Source organism: Zalophus californianus, chromosome 1 (assembly GCF_009762305.2).
Source record: "Zalophus californianus isolate mZalCal1 chromosome 1, mZalCal1.pri.v2, whole genome shotgun sequence".
NCBI classification, from domain to species: domain Eukaryota; kingdom Metazoa; phylum Chordata; class Mammalia; order Carnivora; family Otariidae; genus Zalophus; species Zalophus californianus.
Window position 1 is genome coordinate 97,423,165 of NC_045595.1, and position 22,795 is coordinate 97,445,959.

The following is a 22,795-nucleotide window of genomic DNA, read 5'->3' on the forward strand; positions in this document are numbered from 1 at the left end:
CTGACTCTTGCTTCTACTGGCTCTTACTCATGGAACATTTCCTTGTGTGTTTTTGTGATTTCTTTTGTACTGTAAACTTTTATTTCCTAGGAAAATAGTTGAGGCAATTCCTTGAGATCTGATTTGAAGACAGCATTCTTTTTTTTTTTTTTTTTTAAGATTTTATTTATTTATTTGTCAGAGAGAGAGGGTGCACGAGAGAGAGCACAAGCAGGGGGAGAGGCAGGCAGAGGGAGAAGCAGGCTCCCTGCTGAGCAAGGAGCCCAATGTGGGACTCAATCCCAGGACCCTGGGATCATGACTTGAGCCAAAGGCAGACACTTAACCGACTAAGCCACCCAGGCGCCCTGAAGATAGCATTCTCTGGGGAGGATTTGCGTTTGCTTCGGCCTCACACTCAGGGTGCTACCATCTCAGGGCTATGTTAAATTAAATTCTTGACCTGAGGGCTCTTTGAACCATCCAGGTGGAATGAATTCAGGGTGCAATTACCTATGTTAAGACTAGCTTGTGAGTTCACAGGGGATATATATTTTTTTTCCTGTGTACTCAGTCTCAGTTTGAGATAGTCAGTTTTCCCTGGGGAAGGGAGAGTTGGGTTTATTTCTAATTCATCCTTACTCTAAGGGCATAGTGCCATAGCTCATTCTGTTTTGAGCCACACCTGTATGCAGTATTTTCTCTTAGACTCCTCACCTCCACTGATCTTGGGCTTTACTGTCCGCTGGACTGCAAGATCCACGAAAAGCACAACTCAGTTCCCTGCTTTACCGGTGCTCTCGAAGGAAAAGCTGGCTTCAGTGCCCTGCAGACCACTCGAGGTTCCCACTTTCCCGCATGCGTTGATCTTTGGGTATTCCTCACTGTCCTGCTGATCAACACATTTTAAAAAGATATTTTTGAAACTCTTAAAAGAAAGCATAAAGGAAAAGCTTCATGATGTTGGATTTGGCAGTGGTTTCTTCTATAAGACAGTAAAAGCACAGGCAACAAAAGAAAAACTAGATGGTTTGGACAACATCAAAATTTAAAACTTCTGTGCATCGAAAGACATACTCAATTAAGTGAACAGGCAACCCATAAAATAGGGGACAATAATTGCAAATCATATATTTGATAAGGGTTTAATATCCAGGATACATAAAGAACTCCTACGATTCAACAACAACAAAAAACAAACAACCTAATTTAAAAATGGGCAAAGGACTTAAGTAAACATTCTCCAAAGAAGGTATACAAATGAATAATAAACACACAAAAGATGTTCAACATCAGTAATCTTTAGGGAAATGCAAATCAAAACTGCAATGAGATACTACCTCATGTCAACTAGTATGGTTACTACTATCAAAAAAAGCAGAGGGCGCCTGGGTGGCTCAGTCGTTAAGCGTCTGCCTTCGGCTCAGGTCATGATCCCAGGGCCCTGGGATCGAGCCCCGCATCGGGCTCCTGCCTCAGCAGGGAGCCTGCTTCTCCCTCTCCCACTCCCCCTGCTTGTGTTCCCTCTGTCAAATAAATAAATAAAAATCTTAAAAAAAAAAAGCAGAAAATAATGTGTTGACAGGACGTGGAGAAATTGGAAAACCTGTGCACTATTGGTGGGAATATAAATTGGTGTAGCCACTATGGAAAACAGGATGGAAGTTCCTTAAAAAATTAAAAATAGAATTACCATATGATTCAGCAATTCCACTTCTGGATATCTACCCAAAAGAATTGAAAGCCAGATCTCAAAGAGATATTTGTACACTCATCTTCGTGGTAGCATTATTCACAATAGCCAAAGGTGGAAGCAATCCAAATGTCCATTAACAGATGAGTAGAAAACAAAATGTGGGATATACATACAGTAGAATATTATTCAGCCTTTAACAGGAAGGACGTTGTGACATATGCTGCATGTATGAACCTTGAGGAACTTCTGCTAAGTAAGATAAGTCAATCACAAAAGGACAAATCCTCTATCATTGTATTATAGGAAGTACCTAGAGTAGTAAGACTCATAGAGAAAGAAAATAAAATGGCGGTTGCCAGACATTGTGGGGGAAGGGAGACTGGGAGTTATGTTTTCCTGGGTACAGAGTTTGAGTTTTACAAGATGAAAAAAGTTCTGGAGATGGATGGTGTTGAGGGTTGTACAGCAGTGTGAATGCACTTAATGCCACTGAACTGTGAACCTAAAAATGGTTAAGATGGCAAATTCTTTATGTGTATTTGACCACAATTCCAAAATAAATTTTAAAAAGGTATCTTTAATGCATAACCAGAATTTTTAGTTGTTTTTATTAAAAGTGTCAGTCAGGGGGCACCTGGGTGGCTCAGATGGTTAAGCATCTGCCTTCGGCTCAGGTCATGATCCCAGGGTCCTGGGATCGAGCCCCGCATCGGGCTCCTGCCTCAGCAGGGAGCCTGCTTCTCCCTCTCCCTCTGCCTCTCTCCCTGCTCACGCTCTCTCTCTCTCTCTGTGTATCTCTGTGTCTCAAGTGAATAAATAAAATCTTAAAAAAAAAAGTGTCAGTCAGGGTACCCAGTCCATTTAAGCAGGCCATAGAATGCTGTCCATGCATGTTAAAAGCGATCCTTAATAGTTCTTTAAAATGCAGCCTTCTTGGTCACCTGGAGGCTATTAGGGAATTCTGTGGTCGAAGGCTATGGTCTTGCCCGAAGCAGTTGCTAGTGCCCCAGGGAATGACACTGGAAACCACTGCTTGAGATCGTTAGGACCTGGGTTGAGAGCCTGTTTTGCACAGACCAGCATTACCATAGGCAGTGACATGCCACATTGCCTCCTCTGTCAGAAACACAGCTTGCAAGATCCAATCCAGCACTTGAACAAGGTGTTTTCTCATAAAAGAGACCTCAAACGCCAGCTCTGTAGTTAAGGCTGCAAGGGCTCTTATATTCTCAGCCAAGCTATAATTTGGAACCCTATCTCTGACCAATATGTCATTGCCTCAGGAAACCCTAAATCCTCCAAACCCCACCAAAGCCTCCGTTAGGTTTAAATTCTGAACTGAAGAAATCCTTAGGTTGTGGTAATTCTAATTGCTGAAAGGTGGCCTTTGTGATTTGTAGCTTTAAATACCTCCTTCTGTCAATTAGGTAGGGATTTAATTGTCACTGGAATCCTTTGTTACCACAAGAAATGACCTTGCCATAGATCCCTCCATTCAGGAGACAGAGAGAACCTGACATGGTTCCAAATGTTTGTGTATTGCCCCCAGTCCTGTGGCTTCACCATGAGAAACACCTCGTTAATGAATTTGGATGGTCCAGTTCTTTTTTTTTTTTTTAAGATTTTAGTTTAGAGAGAGCGAGAGTATGTGAGCCAGGGGAGGGGCAGAGGGAGAAAGAGAGAAGCAGACTCCCTGCTGAGCACAGAGCCTGACATGGGGCTTGATCCCAGGACCCCGAGATCATGACCTGAGCCAAAATCAAGAGTCTGATACTTAACCAAGTGAACCACCCATGCACCCCTGCCTGGCCTAGTTCTGAGCGGACCTCTATATCCTCTAAACCCTAATACCTGTAACAGTGAATATAAATTACTTAGGAGGTAATTCAACTATTATAATTGTTTTGCCTAGTTAGACGAAAGTTGGCATGATGATACTTCTCTATTGAAAAGAACACAACCCTAGGAGGATAAATTTGTGGGTTAGAATATCAACATCTGTGTTAGTCTGGGTGGGCTGCCATAACCTATTGCCACAGGTTACACGGTTTAAACAACAGAAATTTATTTCCTCACAGTTATGAAGGCTTGGAAGGCTGAGCTCAAGGTGTCAGCAAAGTTGGTGTCTTCTGGACCAGCCCCTAATAACATCTAAAAAGAGATGCTGCAGTATATCTCGTCTCATCTCATCTCATCTCATCATAAAGCTTGGTGTTTCCCATTTAATTCTTCACAGTCGTCCTTTTAAAGGGCAATTATTTTATTTTTTCTTTTATTTTCATGCCACTTTCTCCTTGGGGGAATTAGAAAGTTGTCTTAAAGGGAAAACTGTTGTGGTAATGAACGTAATGGGCTTTTAGGTTACATGAAAACACAGAGCGTCTTTGTCTCCCTTGCGTGAGCACGGTTTCTTTCACCTCACGTCCTTAGGCTTCGCTTCTGGAGTTGAAGGGGCGTGCCGCCTGCCCATTTACCAGCCTGGAGCTCATTGACTGCAGGATGGATCTGTGGGCTCTCGGGAGACTTGGGAGGGCTCTGCCATGCAGCTGTCTGCGTTCTCTCATCCTCGATTACTGCAGGTGAGGCTGGAATGCGGGGTTCCTTCAGGGCTCCTGTTGCTGTCTGCTGAGGGAGGCAAAGCAGGGAGGGCGGTGGCCTGGTTCCTTGTGCCTCATCAAGTCATCGCTGAAAGGGGACGCTCCAAAACCTCCTTAGAGCTAATGTTCCTGAGTAAATGTCAGGGTTCTCAAAAAGAGGCTTTTTTCATTCATTTCTCCATCCATCCTCTCCTTCCTTCCTTCCTTCCTTCCTTCCTTCCTTCCTTTTTATTCATTCATTCTGTCAACAAATATTTGTCAATGGCCTGTTTGTGCAAGACACTGCTCTTTGCTAAGGAAGATACACACATATATAAGGCAATGCCACTGAGCAAGGAAGTCCTTGATATAGTAGAGGGGAGGCGACATGCTCTAGGTTACGTATAACACAGGGTAGAAAGCCTGAATGTCACAAAAAATGTCCATGTAAATTTTAGTGGTTTGGATAAGGGGAACCATGATCCCCTACGGGACAGGCCATTATTCAGCAGGAGCGGACGTGGGAGGACAGGCGTGGTACTAGGGGAAAGAGCCAGTCTTTCAGAGAGGGCTGCGGCACCAGGCTGTCAGGGGCGGGTCAGGGGGCAGTGATGATGATGATGATATCAGCTAACTGTTACTGAGTGCTAACGGTGTGTCAAGCACAGTGCATGGCTTATCTCATTTATTCTCCCAACAACAGAGAGATATGTACCATTACATATGGATGTAGGATATATAATGACAGATATGTACCATTTCCATCCTTTGACTCTGTATAGATGAGGAAAGACTCAAGGGGATTAACTGGCTTGTTCAAGGCCATTCACCTCTTAGGGACGGAACCTAGATGTGAATCCAGCCATCTGAATCCGAGCCCACTTCTGATCTGTGATACTAGATTGCTGGGGGCATCTATAGTGTGCCATCCATAAATAATTTCAACCTGCTTGTGTGATGTGCGATAGGTCATGCAACCTCTCTGATCTATGAGATGATCTCTTCCACTTCTCAGGTCTTTGATTCTGAGACTCTTCCCCTGGAACCTGGTGCTACCTTATACTCAGAAGGCCAGTGGGCTGTGAGGTGAAAGAGCTGATTCATGCCTGAGAAGTGGTACCACCGCAACACAAAGACCCCATTAAGGAGCTAGGGTCTTATTAGGGCCCTGGTTGTGACCGTGGACAATTCTATCGGCAAAAAGCTGGGGAGAGGGACTGTCTCTGGAGGTTCTTTGTGTTTCTGAGGTGCTTGGAGGAGCCTCAGTTAGGGTTTCCTAACACAGAACAGCAGAAGTCCAGTGTCCTCAGGATACCCTGCAGTGACTTAGGATCAGCCTGGGAGTCTCCCAGCTTCCCACACTGCACTGGGCAGAACCAGCCCCTCTGCTGAGACCCTTCTGGACTCCAGCTCCTGCGCTGGACCCAGAGACCTGCACTGGCAGGAAGACAGAAGGAAGAAAAAAGGAATCCCCATTGTTAGGAAACAGCTTACTTTATTTTTTTTTTTTAAGATTTTATTTGTTTATTTGACAGAGAGAGAGAGAGCACAGCACAGGGAGGGGTAGAGGGAGAGGGACAAGCAGACCCCCCGCTGAGCAGGGAGCCTGACACGGGGCTCGATCCCAGGACTCTGAGATCATGACCTGAGCTAAAGGCAGATGCTTAACTGACTGAGCCACCCAGGCGCCCCCACAGCTTACTTTATTTTTAACAGATTTTATTTATCTGTTTAGAGAGAGGGGGAGGGAGAGAGAGAATCTCCAGCAGACTCTGCGCTGAGCCAGGAGCCCAAAACAGGGCTCCATATCAGGACCCTGAGATCATGAGCTGAGCCAAAATCAAGAGTTGGATGCTTACCTGACGGAGCCACCCAGGTGCCCCAGGAAATAGCTTATGTTCATCATCCGTTGAAATCCTCCTATTGCCAAGACACCTAGAGTTGTCAGGGTTGGGTGGTTGGGAGTCACCACTGAGACCTCAACACTGGTAAAAGAGCAGGCTACCGGCCTCTGGGGACTTCCCTCCGCTTTTCGCTGTGAGGCTGTGAAGTCCAGCAGGCAGGACGCCCTTCTTTCTCATACACAGCTGCATCCCCACACCCACCACAGTAGCCGCCTTCGCTAACCACTTGTTGGCTAAACTAGTAAATTTAAGAAGTTACTTCTGTTAATACGTACCTCATTTGAAAGTTCAGCCACTGACATTCCAAATTCCCTGAAGACATCCCTCTACCTCACTGTTGCTCAGTTTCCTGACCTAATGCCTATTCCCAGAGGCTGTGTTGGCGTGATGCCTGCGACTTCTCTTTGCAAAGTCGAAGGACTAGGTGATACAAGGCGAGGAGCAGCCCAGGGCCAGGAAGGAGGGCCAAGAGGCTGGACTTCCCTGAAACCTGCTCTGGACGTACTTTAAAGGCTCCCTCCTTACACAGCCTGCTACTGCTGGGGTCTTCCCAGACACTTTCATCCCTGCCAGCTGGGCAATCTCTCCTGTCTTCAGGATCCAGAGCTTGCTCTCTATCTGCTCCTTTGCATGGGTACTTCAAACCGTGCTCTGCTCCCTTTGCCCAGGAGGCAGATTCTGGGTCCCCCTTCCTCCACATGCAGGCTGCCCTCCTCAGTCACCCAGCTCACTCCCAAAGCCTGCCCCGGCCGTGGAAGCTCATAGTATGGATCAGTAAAAGTCTGAGCTGTCCTAGGGAGTCCCTTAAAATGAATAATCCAACAGGTGACATAGGTTTTAAAAGTCACTAATGTGTTCCTGTCATTTCTTTCTAGACTTGGAAGTGAAGAAATTGAGAGTATTTTCTCAGGCCTGGAGAACAACCAAAGGCTTCAAGCCCTCAGTCTGCGCTACTGTGGTCTGGGGCCACAGAGCGGGCCATGGCTGGGCGCCATCATATACCACAGCTCCATTTGGTGAGACGCATCCCCTGCTCTCCTCCTGCCTCTGGCTCTGTTCTGTCTTGAGTTATATAACCAGCTGAATTACAAAATCCATTAACCCATGATTTCCCCTGACTTTTCACTACGTTAGTTATTTTGTCTTCTTTTTCTTAATTATAAGAGAAAGATCCTTTAGTTACATTTGAGAATCAAGGGTATTGTGCTATATGCATGTTTTTGGCCCGATGACATGGTCACTAGGTCTATTTTTTGCAATATGATCTGTTATCTATTATGATTATTTATTTATTAGTATATAACTAGGTCTATTATTTTATGAGGTGAAGACCTCAAATCCAAATTTGCGGAAGTGAAAATAACATCGAATGTACGATGTATTTCACCCCTCCCCAGTGAGCTGCACCTTGACGGCAATTACTTACAGTGTTCTGGGGCTCTGAGTCTCCTCAGACCTGTAGCCGAGTATGCAAAGACACAGGGGAGAGAGCAGCCGGCCACATCCCCACCAGACCCCGGGAGTCCCCCTCAGCAGCTACAGGGTAAGTGCCGGGGATCTGGGCCCTACACTCTCTGGGGCTACCTGTAAGAAAGAAACGGCTTTGCGTTTAAAAATGGCCTTCCCTGTGGTCAGTGGAAATTCTTCTTGCTGAGTATGAATGAGAGCAGAATAATGGACCCCCAGCAATGTCTTTGTCCTAATCCTCAACCGGTGATTATATTACCTCACCTGGCAAATGGAACTGTGCAGATATGATAAAATTAAGGGCCTTGAGATGGAGGTTTATCCTGGATTCTCTGGGTGGGTCCAGTGTCATCACAGGATCTTTGCGGGGGGGGGGGGGGCAGGAGGGTCAGAGCCAGAGAGATGAAGATGTGACCATGGAAGGAAAGGTTGGAGGGATGCTGGAAGGGGCCAGCAGCCAAGGAATGTAGATGGCCTCGAGGAGCTGGGAAGGGCGGGGCAAGGAATTCTTCCCCAGAGCCACTAAAAGACACACAGTCCACCAATGCCTTGACGGTGAGACCCATTTTGGACTTTGGACCTCCAGATCTGTAAGGTCATAGCCTTGTATTGTTTTAAGTGACTAAGTTTAAGGTCATTTGTTATAGCAGAAGCGGGGAACTAAGACAGCATGTTAATCAGAACTCTTCAGTTAAAAGTGAAAGCAACCCAAACAGAATTCAAGGTTAATAGGGGCTTATTGGCTCACATAACTGGGACGTCCACAGCTGTCTTCAGAGATAGCTGAATTCGGGGGCTCAGATGATGTCATCAGGAGACCCTGAGTTTGCTGCTCTTCCCTCGACTTCCCTTCTGAGCGTGGGCCTTCTCTCCCAGTGCGGTCAGCCTTCCTCCAGGCAGGAAAGAGCAGTTGACACATCTGTCAGCAGTCCCAGGGCTATATCTTCGTGACTTCCAATCAGCCAGGAAGTGTGAACCTCTGTCTCCCAGTGACTGTGGGTCAAATCCCCCGGGAAGGCTCTCACTGGCCCTCCCTGGGTCACATACATACCTGTCAGACCAGTCCCTACAGCCCCGGATGTGCTAAACCGCAATTGGCCAGGACTGATCACACACCCCACTGGGGGAGGAGTGGAGCATTCTGATGGGCAGCCAAACCAGAGCCCCGTGATTTGCTGGGGAGCAAAGTGGCAGCCCCTCAAAGAAGTAAACCGATGAGAAGGACAGATACAGGACAGACAAGAACAACAGCTGCTTACTCCCTTATAAAAGGCTTATCATTTGTTTTAATAGATCCCTAATACACATGTTTATGGCACATTTTAAAGCTGACTACTTTTAATCATTGTTAACAGAAACTATAGCAAGTGGCTAATAGCACAGACTTAGAATCAGGTCTGGGTTCAAATCCTACCCCAGCTGTGCATTAGGTTGGGCAAATTTTCAAACTGATCTGACTTTAGCTTCTTGAGCTACAAAATAAACGTAACTACCTCATAGTGTTTAGTGAGGAGGAAGTGGTGTAATGTGATGCAGTTAGCATGATGCCTGGCACATCGTAAGTACTTGAGGGACATTAATTATCATCATCACCATCGTCATTATAACAACAACCTTTTCCCAGAGAGTAAACTTGAGGCATGTTGGTGAACGCAGTCACTCTACGTGCTGGAAAAAATGAAGATAAAGAGCTCAAGGCCTGTGCAGCATGGGGACCACTGTGAAATATACCGTATTGTATATTTGGAAGTTGCAGAAGGGCGCCTGGCTGGCTCAGTTGCATGTGACTCTTGATCTCAGGGGTTGTAAGTTCGAGCCCCACATTGGGTGGAGAGATTACTTAAAAAATAAAATCTTCAAAAGAACAAGTTGCTGAGAGAGTAGATCTTAAAAGTTCTCATCACAAGAAACAAAATTTGTGACCATGTGTTGTGATGGACGTTAACTAACTCACAGTGGTGAACATTTCACAATATATACAAATATTAAGTCATTATGTTGTACGCCTGAAACTAATATAATGTTACATGTTAATTTTATCTCAATAAAAAAAGGATTCACTGACTTGTGCTATTAAAAAAAAAAGAGCTGAAGTCAAGGCTACTTTGTGGAAGTGAGTGCAAAGAACTTGTAACTATGGGAGATTCGTAAATAACAAGAGTTATCCTCCATTTAGGAACTTTCCTGGCATCAGAATTCTATAGGTTATTTGTTGAATTTGATATTTCAGTCAACCCAATAAATATACAAAAGGAAGCTGGAAAACAATGTTTGCTATCCAAATATGACTTTCCCTCTGCTCTTTCTATCACCAATTTGTAAAAAGCCACAGTCCTATTTATGAAGTCCTATATTGTAATTTCAGGACCAAAATAACCAAGTGAATCTCTGATTTTTAAGAAAAATAATTGGAGGGGTGCCTGGTTGGCTCAGTTGATTAAGCACCTGACTTCGGCTTAGGTCATGATCTCAGGGTCCTGGGATCAAGCCCCCGCCCCACACCGCCTTCAGCAGGGAGTCTGCTTGTCCCTCTGCCCCTCCCCCCACTTGTGTGTGTGTGTGTGTGTGTGTGTGTGTGTGTGTGCGCGCGCGCGCGTGCGCACACGCTCTCTCTCCCTCTCTCAAATAAGTAAATCTTAAAAAAAAAAAGAATTGGCAATATAAAAGCAGTGTCTCAAGGGATTGGTATGTGGCAGGCAGGACCAGGTGTGAGGTGTGGGATTGGAAAGAAGTGACAAGGACGTGGGGAGGAAACGTGGAGGTCTCCTATTCTGTTTGTTCTAAGTGCTTTCTGCCCAAAGGAGCATGAAAGCTTGATTTTAAGGGTTCTGGATTTGATTTCCTAGAGAGCCAAACAAGCGAGGGTCAGCGCCGACCTCAGCGAGCACCTGCCCTGTCATTCTTCACAGCCACCCGGGACAGGGTGGAAAAGCTGCTCCAGCTGGACTGGGCCCTGTGGTCAGTGGTCCTCACACACAACCTCTTTGAAGTTCCTCTCCCTATTCGTTCACTTGAACCTTGATTTTTAGGCAGGTCAGCTGGTACATTTTAGCTCTTCTGCATTCTTTTGGGTAACTGTATTAGTCTGCGCTGGCTGCCATAACAAAATAACATAGGCTGGGTGGCTTAAACAGATTTATTTTTGCGCAGTTCAGGAAGCTAGAAGTCCCAGATCAGAGTGCTAGCGGATTCTGTTCCGGGTGAGAGCTCTCTTTCTGGCCTGAAGAGGGCGCCCTCTTGCTGTGTCTTCACGTGGCCTTTCCTAGGTGTGTGTAAGCCCAGGGAGACAAAGATCCCTCTAATAAGAACACTAATCCTATCTGATCAGGGTCCCACCCTTATGACCTCCTGTAACCTTAGTTACTTCCTTAGGGGCCCCATCTCTAAATACGGCCACGCTGGGGACTCAACATATGAATATTTGGGGAATACAAACATGTAGTCCATACTAGTAATATACATACCTGCACAGAGTAAAAGTACCTTCTATCTCAAAACTGGACTGATACACCTCTGCTCAGGCACAGGGCAGGGAGGCCTATGGGGAGGCTGTTGTCATCTAGTGAGAGATGATGGGGGGAGGTGAGAGAGGGGTCTACCCAAGTGAGACTGGGGCAGTGGCAGAGGAGGTCAGGTTCCACATCTGTCCCATTTCCTGATGCTTGGGATGTGGGGTGCAAAGAAAGGAAAGGAAGGGTCTAGAATGACTCTAGAATGATAACATACTAATATATATTTTAAAATTTGCCAAAAATGTGTTCCTCTCTGCTACATTCTTACAAATCTCAGAGATTTGGAACCACTTTTATAGAGGGCAGCTGTGGAATGTAGAGCATTTACATGAGGCCTTTTAGGACGATACTTGGGGCCTACTTGGTTGCATGTGATCCTTAAGCCTTTGAAGAGAGAGCAACATGAAATAGACAGGACTGAACTGAAGCGAATGGGATTTGACAATGGGTCGGATAATCCTCTCATGAGAAATGTCTCTGCCCAAAGTGTACATAAAACGAAGGAAATAATCAATAGCAAAGTGTGTAAAACCCATTCATACAACTTTGAACAGGCTTTTTTTTCTTATCTTTTTCTTTTCCACACAGCCAAACAGAGGGGAAGTTCAACTTTGAACCAGATTACAAAGTCACCTGGAGCTCTAACAGGGAAAACTACTTCAGGGAAGGAGAGGAGAAAAAAAGGTATTTGGTTGTTGCGTCAGCTATCCCTTCATCTTCCTTTATCTGTAAATCACTTCCTCCTTTCATGGGCTGTGTGTTCCCGCTACTACAGTAATTACCCCAAAGAGAAAAACTATGGAGAGAAAGAAGAGCCGGTGTCTTATGGTTTCCTATAAACCAAACACAGAACAGCTTAGCCATATCCACCAGAGGAATTTGTCTTTGGCACATTCAGCAAGCCCAAATCGATTATGGGGTGTAAGCTGGTTTGGGAATATCTCTGCAGTAAACAGCCAGCAGGACCTGATAAATGCCGCTTGGAGACTGCTTAGACTCAGAAACAGAGTCCTTTAGAGGCAGTTTTAAGAAATCACCAACACCAAAACCTCTGAGCAGGATTAAATGAAATGAGAAGCTATCCAAGTCTATTTTTTTAATATTTATTTAAGTAATCTCTACACCAGTGTGAGGGCTCGAACTCATGACCCTGAGATCCAGAGTTGCGCGCTCCTCTGACTGAGCCAGCCAGATGCGCCGAGAAGTTATCCAAGTCTTAAAGGTTTAGAGCCAAGTGTTAGGGAAGCCAGGTTCTCCGCCCAGCACTTGCCCTGGGGCCCGTTGCCTCAGCATCCTCTTCTGCAAATCGAGGAATTTGCGCTCACAGCTTCCTAAATCCCACTCCAGCTTTAACATGTTGAGGTTAGGGCGCCTGGGTGGCTCAGTCATTAAGCGTCTGCCTTCGGCTCAGGTCATGATCCCGGGGTCCTGGGATCGAGCCCCGCATCGGGCTCCCTGCTCCGCGGGAAGCCTGCTTCTCCCTCTCCCACTCCCCCTGCTTGTGTTCCCTCTCTTGCTGTCTCTCTCTGTCAAATAAATAAGATCTTTAAAAAAAAAACATGTTGAGGTTATAAAGACACAGCACAAGATGATCATTAGATATGTCATGAACACAGCCTTTGGAGAACCCTTTGTGGAGGCTAACCTAAATTTGTGTTGTTTTTTTTTTAGTCCATTTTATTTATTTTTCTCTGTACAACTCGTGTGTGAAAGGTGACAGTCCCTTGTGATGTAGCTCTTTACCCTTTGCCTTTTTCTTCCTCAGTTTTAATCTGTTTTTGTGTGGTGTGGTCTTTTTCCTGCCCTTGAATTATCCTCGTATCTCCTCTGTGAAATCTCTCTGAATTAGATAAATACAGATTCCTATGATCTAAAAAGCCAACTGAAAATGTAAAGGGAGACAATTTATCAGACCTGTGTCTGTCGTCTGGTATAAATACAGTCTTTCCACTGGATAGTGCTAGTAGATTTTGGAAAATCTACTAAAAGAAAAAAAAAAGAACTGTGCTAGGTTTATCATTTGTTTTAGACAGTTACCATTTGGGGATATTTTCAACCAAAAATCCTTTCAGAGGAGTTGGTTGGGGTTCCTGTGGGGAGAAGGATGATCAGTGTCTCCAAGGCAGGTGGCTGGCCAGAGGACAGTCCTTACAACGGGCCAGATGACGTCTGAGGGCAGAGGACGGCTGGGTCACTGGTCCTAACTCTGCATTAGACCTAGGAGCAAGTGGTAAGCAGGACAAAGACTGAATGTGTGCATCATTCTGTGCGGGTACCTTGGCATTGCAGGAAGACCAAGAGGCCAAAATCTGTCTGGGAACTTCAAGGCTTCTCAAGGCTAGAGAGAGGCTCTGGACACTATTTGTTGAGTCTCCCTGATTAAAAAAAAAAAAAATTAATGGCAAAGAAAATTAAAGAAATTGCATAATACTTTAAGTCGTTCTGTTTAACAAGCTAACACTTCTAACACATACAAAAACACAGAATGCATGCACAGCTTCAGTAGGCAATGACAGCAGAGTCTAAATGTAGTCGTGAATGACTCCACCTGTGTGCTACCCCCCACACCCGCCCCCCGCCATGTAGGCCCTGGAGATGTTAAACCCCCATAGAAGGTAGATAGTTTGGGAAAAGTCAAAAAGAGAACAGTACACCTGTTCATCCTTCAGCTTTTAAATGATAGCCATGTTGAGGCCTAGGTCCCAATAATACCTTTCAGCTGTTAAAACCCGGCACAAAAAATATCAGACTTGCCTCTTTTGACCTTCAACAACAGACGTACGTTGTGTCACAGTCCTGGACCCTGGAAGTCAAGATCAAGATGTTGGCAGGGTTGGTTCCTTCTGGAGGTTCTGAGGGACAGTCTGTTCCTTGTCTCTCTCCTAGCTTTTGGTGGTGTTTCCTGGCTTAGAGATGCATCACCCGGACCTTTGGCTTCATGTTCCCCAGGCGTTCTCCCTGTGTGCGTCTGTGTCTAATTTTTCCTTTTATAAGGACATCAGTCATACTGGATTAGGGGCCCAGTCTAGGCCAGTATGACCTCATCTTAACTAATCACATGTGCCATGACCTTGTTTCCAAATAAGGTCACATTCGGAAGAACTGGGAGTTAGGACTTCAACACAGGAATTTTGGGAGGGAACACAATTCAACTCAACGAGGGGGCTCAGAATGTAGTTTATAAACAGGATGCACACCTAGGAAAAGAAAGAAACACACAAGGCAGCATCTGCCAAGGGCCAAACATGGACACTGGGTTCCGAGAAAGGCATCCTTCCCCAAGGATGGAACCGGGGCGAAGGCTCTGTGAACGAGCTGGGAGTTGACCTGTGGGAAGAAAGGACTTACAGGTGGAAGGATTTAAGAGAGGAGAGAGGGCTTAACAATGCAAGCCCACAAGCCTACAAAGTTTAGCTGGAACCAGAGGATGTGGGAGGGTAGGCCTGGCAAAGAGGGTGGGTCACATTAAGGAAGACTTTGTAAGTCAGGCCAAGAGTTGGGACTTAATCCAATAGGCAATGGGAGCCATTAAAGTCTTTTTTGTCTCCCCAGGGATCCTGTAGGAAAAGCCTGTATCTAATACATACTTATTTTATAGCTTATTGTCAGAGCAGACCATTTTCATGCTTTCCAGAATTCACAAAGCAGGTCAAACAAACAAACAAACAGCTTCCCACACTGGATAATTATTTTCACAATCATAAGGTGTTTGGTTGGGGGTGAGTTTGGTTTTTGGTAGAAAAGTTCTACTTGTTTCAAAATAAAGGGTCAGATTGAGCTGATTTATATCAACCTCTTGAGGGTGGAGTGCAGATGGTTTCCATTTGGTCCCAATTGGAAACAGCCAAACTATTTTTATGCTTGTCCCTTTGTGGACAGGAGGCTTTGGCTTGATGCTTGGGAAGTTCAACTCATAATCTGTATGAGTCAAAACCCCCATTCAGAAGCCTGACACCCTTTATTATTCTTCCTCAAATGTACAATTACAAAAACCTGACAATTTTACATTTAGCAACCAGTTGTAAGTGGATAGAAGAGACATATTCCATTTCGATGCCTGCAGAATTTAGACATCAGTTTGTCCAAGTCAGTCCTGCCTCAAAGCAGCACTGAACATGAAGATTCATTAGATCAGTGGTTCTCAAACACGAGCAGCAGCAGAAATACCCAGAAGGCTTATTAAAGTGCAGATTGCTGGGCCCTGCCCCCACAGACTGCTGGATCTATAGGTGGAGGTGAGGCTGGAAAGCTTGCATTTCTATCAAGTGCCCCAGGGATATTGATGCTCTTAGTCCAGTGTCCACACTTTGAGAACCACTGCTTTAGAATTAAAAGAAAATCAGATTATCTACTCTTGTTTTATTTTGCTCAGTGAAGAAAATTAGAGGGCAGAGTGATGCTCCTAGATGCCTCTTCTCTGTGAGGAAGACCACAGAACAGAGGGGGCACAGGCCTGAGTCTGCCTCTAGCTTCTCTGTCTCTTCCAGATCCAGTCCAGCCCATGTCTGAGCCCCATGGCTCTGTACCAGGAGTCCGTGGGAATTAGGGACCCTGGGTCTAGAGGGTGATTAACACTCAAGAGAGGAGGTCTGGCCCGGCCGATGCCTAGCCACAAGCCTATCAGGCCCATAAAGAGCCAGAAGATGGCTTAACACTGGAGGTCACTGAACGGTCATCAGGAATAGTCATCTGCAGCTTCCCTGAGCCCCATTCAGCCAGTCCTGCCATGTCACCTCAAGGCCCCAAAAGTTCCTGAAAGACTCAGCAAGGACTCAGGCATGTCCTGTCACCTGGGCCTACTCTGTTCCCGGCCCAAATTCCACACCACAGTTCCTAGGATTGTCTTAATTCTCAAGGATTTAGGACTGGGAGGGCCAGTATATGACTTAGACATATATTGGGAGCAAAATCCAACCATAAAATGGTCAGTCCACAAGCTTGGGATCAATCAGACCTTTGCTACGGCACCAAAGCCACCCAAGTGCCAAATTGACTTCCCCAAATAAGGCATTAATTGCTTATAACACAGCCATGGTCCATAGGAATATTATGGCATTAAAGAATGCAAGGGTCGAGTTCAAAAGACAAGATGTAATCTTCAAAACAGCTTTATTAGTTCCAAATCAGGAAGTTACCGATTATAATCCTGAGATTATTTTACTTGGGGATTTTATCCTGGAGTGATAGCCAAACAATGGACCTTTGTGGACAGGTTCCAAGGTCCAAGGTGTGAATCATCCAACACTAATTACACTTTGCTTCCTTTAGTCCTGCAATCAAGCTAACAGAGTTTCTGTTCTGGTTTATAAATGTTCGGTAATTACACAGGAGATCACACATGTTCCTTGTTGATGGAAAGAAGCTATTTTGAACAAGTGTTTTTGGTTTTTTAAAATGTACTTATTTGAGAGAGAGAGTGTGCATGTGAGCACGTGCAGGGGGAAGGGGCAGAAGGAGAAGGAAAAGCAGACTCCCGGCTGAGCAGGGAGCCCGACCCGGGACTCGATCCCAGGACCCGGGGATCATGACCTGAGCCGAAGCAGACACTTAACTGACTGAGCCACCCAGGGGCCCCGAGCAAATGTTTTTAAAAAATCAACCTTATTAAGAAGAAGGTCCTACCAGGACCTGGCATCCACAGTTGGACATTTGAGTAGTCCTTAAGCAAAATAATCTGATGTCCAACAGAATGTGTGATGTCCACCTGTTCTGGTGGTCCCAGGAGAGGCCAGAAAGTGAGGGAGAAGATGAGGAACCTCTCCGGAGGAACTTCTGATTCCATGAAAATTTAAACCTGGCCTATGAGTGCTGGCCCACACAGGAAATAGAGCTGTCTCTGGAAGGACTGAGAAGAGGTTCATCAGCTGAGAAAGAGGGCATTCTAGGAAAGAGGGGATCACCTGGCAAAGGGTCAGGAGGTGGAAGTGCCCAGAGTGTCCAGTGTATGGGGAGTTTGACGTTCGCTGCAGTGGTCATTGGGAGAGTGGCAGAGGTATAACTGAAAAGGCCAGTGGACCCACTTGGCCCAAAGCCATGAATGCTGCTGAGTTAGGCTTTCTCCTGGGTGCAAAGTGGGAGCCACGATTCCTCTGAAACAAGACAGTGACATGATGAGAATTGGATTTTTGGAAAGAACCTTGGATGGCATTGCACAACATGTCTTAGAAAGAGGGACATCTGGATGATGGGAGACCAGTTTGGAGGCTATTACAGTAGCTCAGACAAGAGAAGATAAAAGGCAGAACGAAGAGTGCAGTGATAGATAGTCCAGATATATTTAGGAGGGAAATCTGACAGGTCCGGATAGCCTGTTCAATGAGGGTGGTAAGAAAGACTGTTAGGGACAATTGGGGGATCTTGGCAATTAACTGAAGAGAAAATGGGAAGAGACACAGGGTTGGGTGAGTCCATATGGATCTGCGGAGTGGGTTCTAGGGGAGGTGTGCTGTTGTCAGAAATACTCGTCTGATCCTTGGGAGGCAGTGGCAGAAGGGGAGACACCTTTCTTCCCCAGGGTGCTCTCATTCCAGTGTTTCAGTGACTTACAATATCCAGAAATGAAGCTGAGAAGACAGGCAATAATATTTATTGTGTACTAAGTTCCTTCACAACCCATATTTCACCATGCTTCCCAGTTGATCTTCACAGTGCCTCTAGGAAATGACTTTTATGATCTCTATTATAGCAATGAGGAAATTTGGGTTCAGAGAAGTTAAGTGACTTTCTGGGGAGTCACACAGCATTTTTTAGAGAGAGGTTTTGCTCCCAGAGATTCCGCTTTCTCTATACCATGCTGCCTCTTGGGCAGAACTGGCACTGCTATGCCACCACTAAGTTCTCAGAGAAAGAGGGGGTAAATTAAAGTAGTCATTGTCAGGGGCGCCTGGGCGGCTCAGTCAGGTAAGTGTTGGACTCTTGATTTCGGCTCAGGTCCTGATCTCAGGATTGTGAGGTAGAGCCCCACCCTGGGCCCCGAGTCAGGCTGCTCCGCGTCGGGCTCTGTGCTGGGTGTGGGGCCTGCTTAAGATTCTCTCTGCCCCTTCCCCTGTCTCTCTCCCTCTCTCTTAAAAAAAAAAAAAAAAAGTAGTCATTGTCAGTGAGCTTGTTTTTGTTTTAAAGAAGTGTTAAGATTAAGTAAAAATAGGTTGGGGTGAATACAGCTGGGGTGGATCAAGTATTACCAGGGGCTGAGCATGTACTCACTCCGAGGAATTTGTTTTCGATTGAGAAAAAAGAATTTGGTTCTGTTTGAATTTTGGATGAAGGCCCAAAGCAGGAAATCCCTGTACTAAGCAGCGTCAGCCTTCCTACCATCTAACAGGGCACCATGACTCACTACATTCTGCAGGATGGTTTGGACTTGCACTTCCCAAACAGGTTATTTTTCATGGGCAAAGATGACATTGCAACCTTACTTACCACCAATTGGAGGGAGATTTGGGTGGTTTCTCCCCATGGGAATGCAAGTTGTACCAGGCCAGTCACGGACCCAGAAGCTCCCTGTCTCTCCAGTGGCACACATTTGTGCCGCGCTGGCTGGAGTTGGTGGGGTGGCAGGGGTAGACTGGCAGAAACCAAGTTTCTTTCCTTGCAAAGCTCAGCAACTGCACAGGAATTTGGCCTTTGGCCTTGGCCCTGCTGGCCTCACGTTTCATCACCTCTGCTTTCTCGCAAAAAGAAACGAGTGCCACGTGCGATCAGTATCCACATCATTAATCATTCTGAGCAGAAAAGCTTTTCAGAGGCATTTATATTTGCAAAGAGAGTTCATAAATAGAAAAGACATATTCTATTCCTGTTCATGAATGGTCTCAAGGCGTTATTAGGTACACTATACATGGAAAACCAAAGAACAGTGAGATAAAAGTTTCCACAATATGATTGCATTCTGCACCCGATTATTCACTGATTCATTCATGTGTTCAACAGTTACTAAACACCCACAATGTGCCAGAGACTGTTCTAATTTATTAGCACTGTCAAATTATTCATAACAACTGTCATTTGCCATCATTCCCATGCCCTGGATGTAAGAACCAATACATTTGGACAAGTTAGGTTTGTTCCCAATGAAACTAAATGATGGGCTGGGATTCATCCCTCCAACTGTGTTTTGAAGGAAAATCCTGTCTATTTTATTCAACAATCCAGCAGATTACATTTGTAACCAAAGAAACCAATTGAATCTCTTTTTAAAGCACGCTTTTTTTTTCTTAAAGATTTTATTTATTTATTTGACAGAGAGAGACACACAGAGAGAGAGGGAACACACGCAGGGGGAGTGGGAGAGGGAGAAGCAGGCTTCCCTCTGAGCAGGGAGCCCGATGAGGGGCTCCATCCCAGGACCCTGGGATCATGACCTGAGCCGAAGGCAGACGCTTAACGACTGAGCCACCCAGGCGCCCCATTTTTTTTTAACTGGCAAACTAGAATGGCCCAAAGTCCCGATTTATCACCTTTCCCTAAAACGTCAGTTCTCTTTCATGACTTGAAAACTTATACTTGGTTATCATTGACTCTCCTCTCTTCCTTGCTCTTCCTGTACACTAGTTAGCATTCACTTCATGTCAGCTTCAGAAGGGCAGGTAGTGGGCACCTGGGTGGCTCAGTTGGTTAAGCGACTGCCTTCGGCTCGGGTCATGATCCTGGAGTCCCGGGATCGAGTCCCACGTCGGGCTCCCTGCTCAGCAGGGAGTCTGCTTCTCCCTCTGACTCTCTTCCCTCTCGTGCTCTCTATTTCTCATTCTCTCTCTCTCTCAAGTAAATAAATAAAAAATCTTTAAAAAAAGAAGGGCAGGTAGTTTTGTTTCTTTTGTTCCCTGTTGGGTTCCCAGCACTTCGGACAGTGCCTGGCATATAGTAGAGCTCAGAAATATTTGTTGAGTGCTGAATGAATTCAAGTACAAAAGAGTCCTGTCTACTCCTTGGGATTAGGTTCTCAAGTCAGCCTATTAGGCAAAATTAGCGTATAGCTCAGTGATTTTTCACAATCCCTTAAACTGCCCACACAATAAACATATAGGTATATGATTTCTAAGTCCCGTGCGGTTTCTTGCCAGCTTGGGAGCAGATCGTTGTTTGTCAGTTAAGCTCCAGATGAAGGAGTCAGCTAGTGTTGAGGGGGTTATATTGCACACAAAGCATATAACTTCGAATACTTGGAGGCCTTTGGGAAGCCATCTGGCTTTGGGACCAGATTCAGATCTCTCATCTCACACCTACTGAGTCTGTCTCCATCCCCCTCCTGTCTTTTTCTTTGCCAAACTCCTAAACTTGAACTGGTATAGATTAAATGTGTACATATGCCATGCCACAGCACTGACACTGAACCTTACGAAATGGGGGTGAATCAGACTGCAGGTCCACTGACCTCAGTTGGGAAGTCTACAAAGGCAAGATGGTTCTTCCTCCTTCAAATTTGCCTTTCCAGAGCTCAAAAAATGTGACAACTTTGCAGGCTCTTTTAAAGAGCTGAATCCCTGGATAAAGACTATCATTTCCCCAGGGTCAGTGGACAACTCATTTATCTTCTACCAGGAAATTTCTAAAGACATTGATTTTCCTCTTTAGCCAAAGTAAAGGCAACAATCTAAATCTTAAGTGAGATTCCCTTTCATACAGAGCAATTTGAGGCTTGCTATTGTAAAGAATAAAGTATTTTTTTAAAGGACTTCTTAAATTGTATGTATTTCCTTCACTATATTGCAAAATATATCTACTCACGCAAGTCAAATAAGTACAATCTTAAAAAATAAAATCAACTTAGCTGGTGGTAAATGGGGGAGCTATTGTCTAAAAATAATAAAATAGTATTATTTTCTTATAGGAATCAAGAAAATTAAAGATTTGACTGATACTGGTCCTTGGTTAGTGAAATTGTATTTGGCAGATAATGGCATAGACGGAAAAGGAAAAGAAGGAGAAAATGGCTTGTTGGAATTCACTCAAATTTTAACATGGTGAGTAGAAAAGAGGTTTTATTTGTTCACCTTCTAAAACTAGGTGCTAGGGTTAAATTATAGGGACAGTGATTTAATTGCAATTTATTAATAGGGCCAAGCAAAGTTTTCAGCTCTGAGAGGGAAGCAGTGACCCACTTTGGTCTTGGTATGTGATCTTGTTGGGAAGACCTGAAATCACAAAAATGGCATGGCAGACGGTTGTATATGAGCCCACAAAGGGGCGCCAAAGACCTCACTAAGCCCCATTTAATGAAGTTGGCAACTGAGGAAAGGCAGGAGTTATGACCTCCAGATTTTCCTTCCCTGAAGTCAGCTATGTGACCTAAGGAAGAAAGGCAGTCTACTCAAGAGTGAACACTGTTTTGTTTTTGATTACAAAGTTGTCTCAACCTACTTAGGCAGAAAGAGCTTTTCTCAAAAGCTTCTGGAAAACAGACTATTTCCTTACCATATTTATGCTGCAACCTTGGACAGCTCTTTACCCAGCTGTCCTGAATCCCATACCCAGTGGGCTAAACCACAAGTGAGCGTTTGCAACACTCTGTGACCTAAGGAAACCTTGTTCAGTAGAGGGCTCCAGGTTATACCATCTTAGACATCAGTACTTACAGCCCCTTAGGGCAATCAAGGGCAACAGAACATAGCTAACATTTGAGACTTGAGAACTTGATTGATGGCTATTTATTATTTTAGAAGAAAAAGATTCTTTTTCTAATATATTTCTGTATTTAGGAAAGTTGGGAATTTCCAACTTGGATAGCTTGGCTGCTATTTTTATAATAGTTATATTAATAAACTTCACGTTATTACCCTTTTAATATATTGCTAGATTTAATACATTGCTGATATATTATCCTTTTAGTATACTGCTAACATTTTGTTAAGGGTTTTCACATCTGTGCTCATCAGGGATATTGGTCCCCACTTTTCTTTTCTTGTAATGTTTTCCTCTGGTATTGGGATCAAGGTGATTTTGGCCTTACAGAATGAGTTAGGAAGTGTTCCCTCCTTTTCTATTTTATGAAAGAACTTGTATAGAACTGGCACTATTTTATCTTTTTTTTTTTTTTTTTTGCATGCCATAAGTTTATTTACAAACATATTGAGTATGTTGAAAACAAGAGTTTGATCCATTTTTCAAAGAGACTGCACCTCTTAAAATGTTCCTTTTCACATCTGTTTGATGGAGTAATTAAAACATCCTTATTTCTTAAGCAGCTGATGTCTTACTATAAAAAAAGGTGCAGCAAATCCAGATCCAAAGTACAGAGTCATCATAAGTAGTAATCGCCACTTGTTTTCCACTGAAAATGGCAAATTCTTCCCTGGGCCTTCCTCATAGTGGCTCCTACGGACCACAGAGGTTGTGAACCTCCGGACGCTCTGTCCCAACATGGTGCTGTTGGAAGTTCTGCGAAAGGGGCAGAGCCCTAAGACCGTAGAAATGGCAGCACCACCAAGATCTCCCCTTCTCACGACCTTGTTCCTCGGCGTGTAGGAGCCGAAAAGCTGGCACTATTTTATCTTTAAACATTTGGTAGAATTCACCAGTGAAGACTTCTGGACCTGGAGTTTTCTTTATGGGAAGATTTTTTAACTACAAATTCAATTTCTTTAATAGATAGAAGGTTATTCTGGTTATTTTGGGAGGGAGTTGTTAAGTTTTGGTAGTTTATATCTTTCAAGCAATTTGTTCATT

The 22,795-nt window shown here is 44.7% G+C and overlaps 2 protein-coding genes across 2 annotated transcripts in view; one reads left to right on the forward strand and one right to left on the reverse strand.

The window, feature by feature from the left end:
• The window catches only part of LOC113915989, a 53,628-nt gene that overhangs the window by 15,667 nt on the left and 15,166 nt on the right, over window positions 1-22,795 (forward strand). The window contains exons 5-9 of the mRNA XM_035727887.1: window positions 4,106-4,254; window positions 7,031-7,171; window positions 7,553-7,698; window positions 11,723-11,818; window positions 20,961-21,093. Coding sequence (XP_035583780.1) covers window positions 4,106-4,254; window positions 7,031-7,171; window positions 7,553-7,698; window positions 11,723-11,818; window positions 20,961-21,093 — 665 coding nt within the window. The remainder of the gene's footprint in view (window positions 1-4,105; window positions 4,255-7,030; window positions 7,172-7,552; window positions 7,699-11,722; window positions 11,819-20,960; window positions 21,094-22,795) is intronic.
• LOC113917812 (cytochrome c oxidase subunit 7C, mitochondrial) lies at window positions 22,153-22,584 on the reverse strand. The gene has a single exon (XM_027585843.2). It carries the CDS (start codon window positions 22,489-22,491, stop codon window positions 22,300-22,302), a length of 192 nt encoding a protein of 63 aa, XP_027441644.1. The 5' UTR covers window positions 22,492-22,584; the 3' UTR covers window positions 22,153-22,299.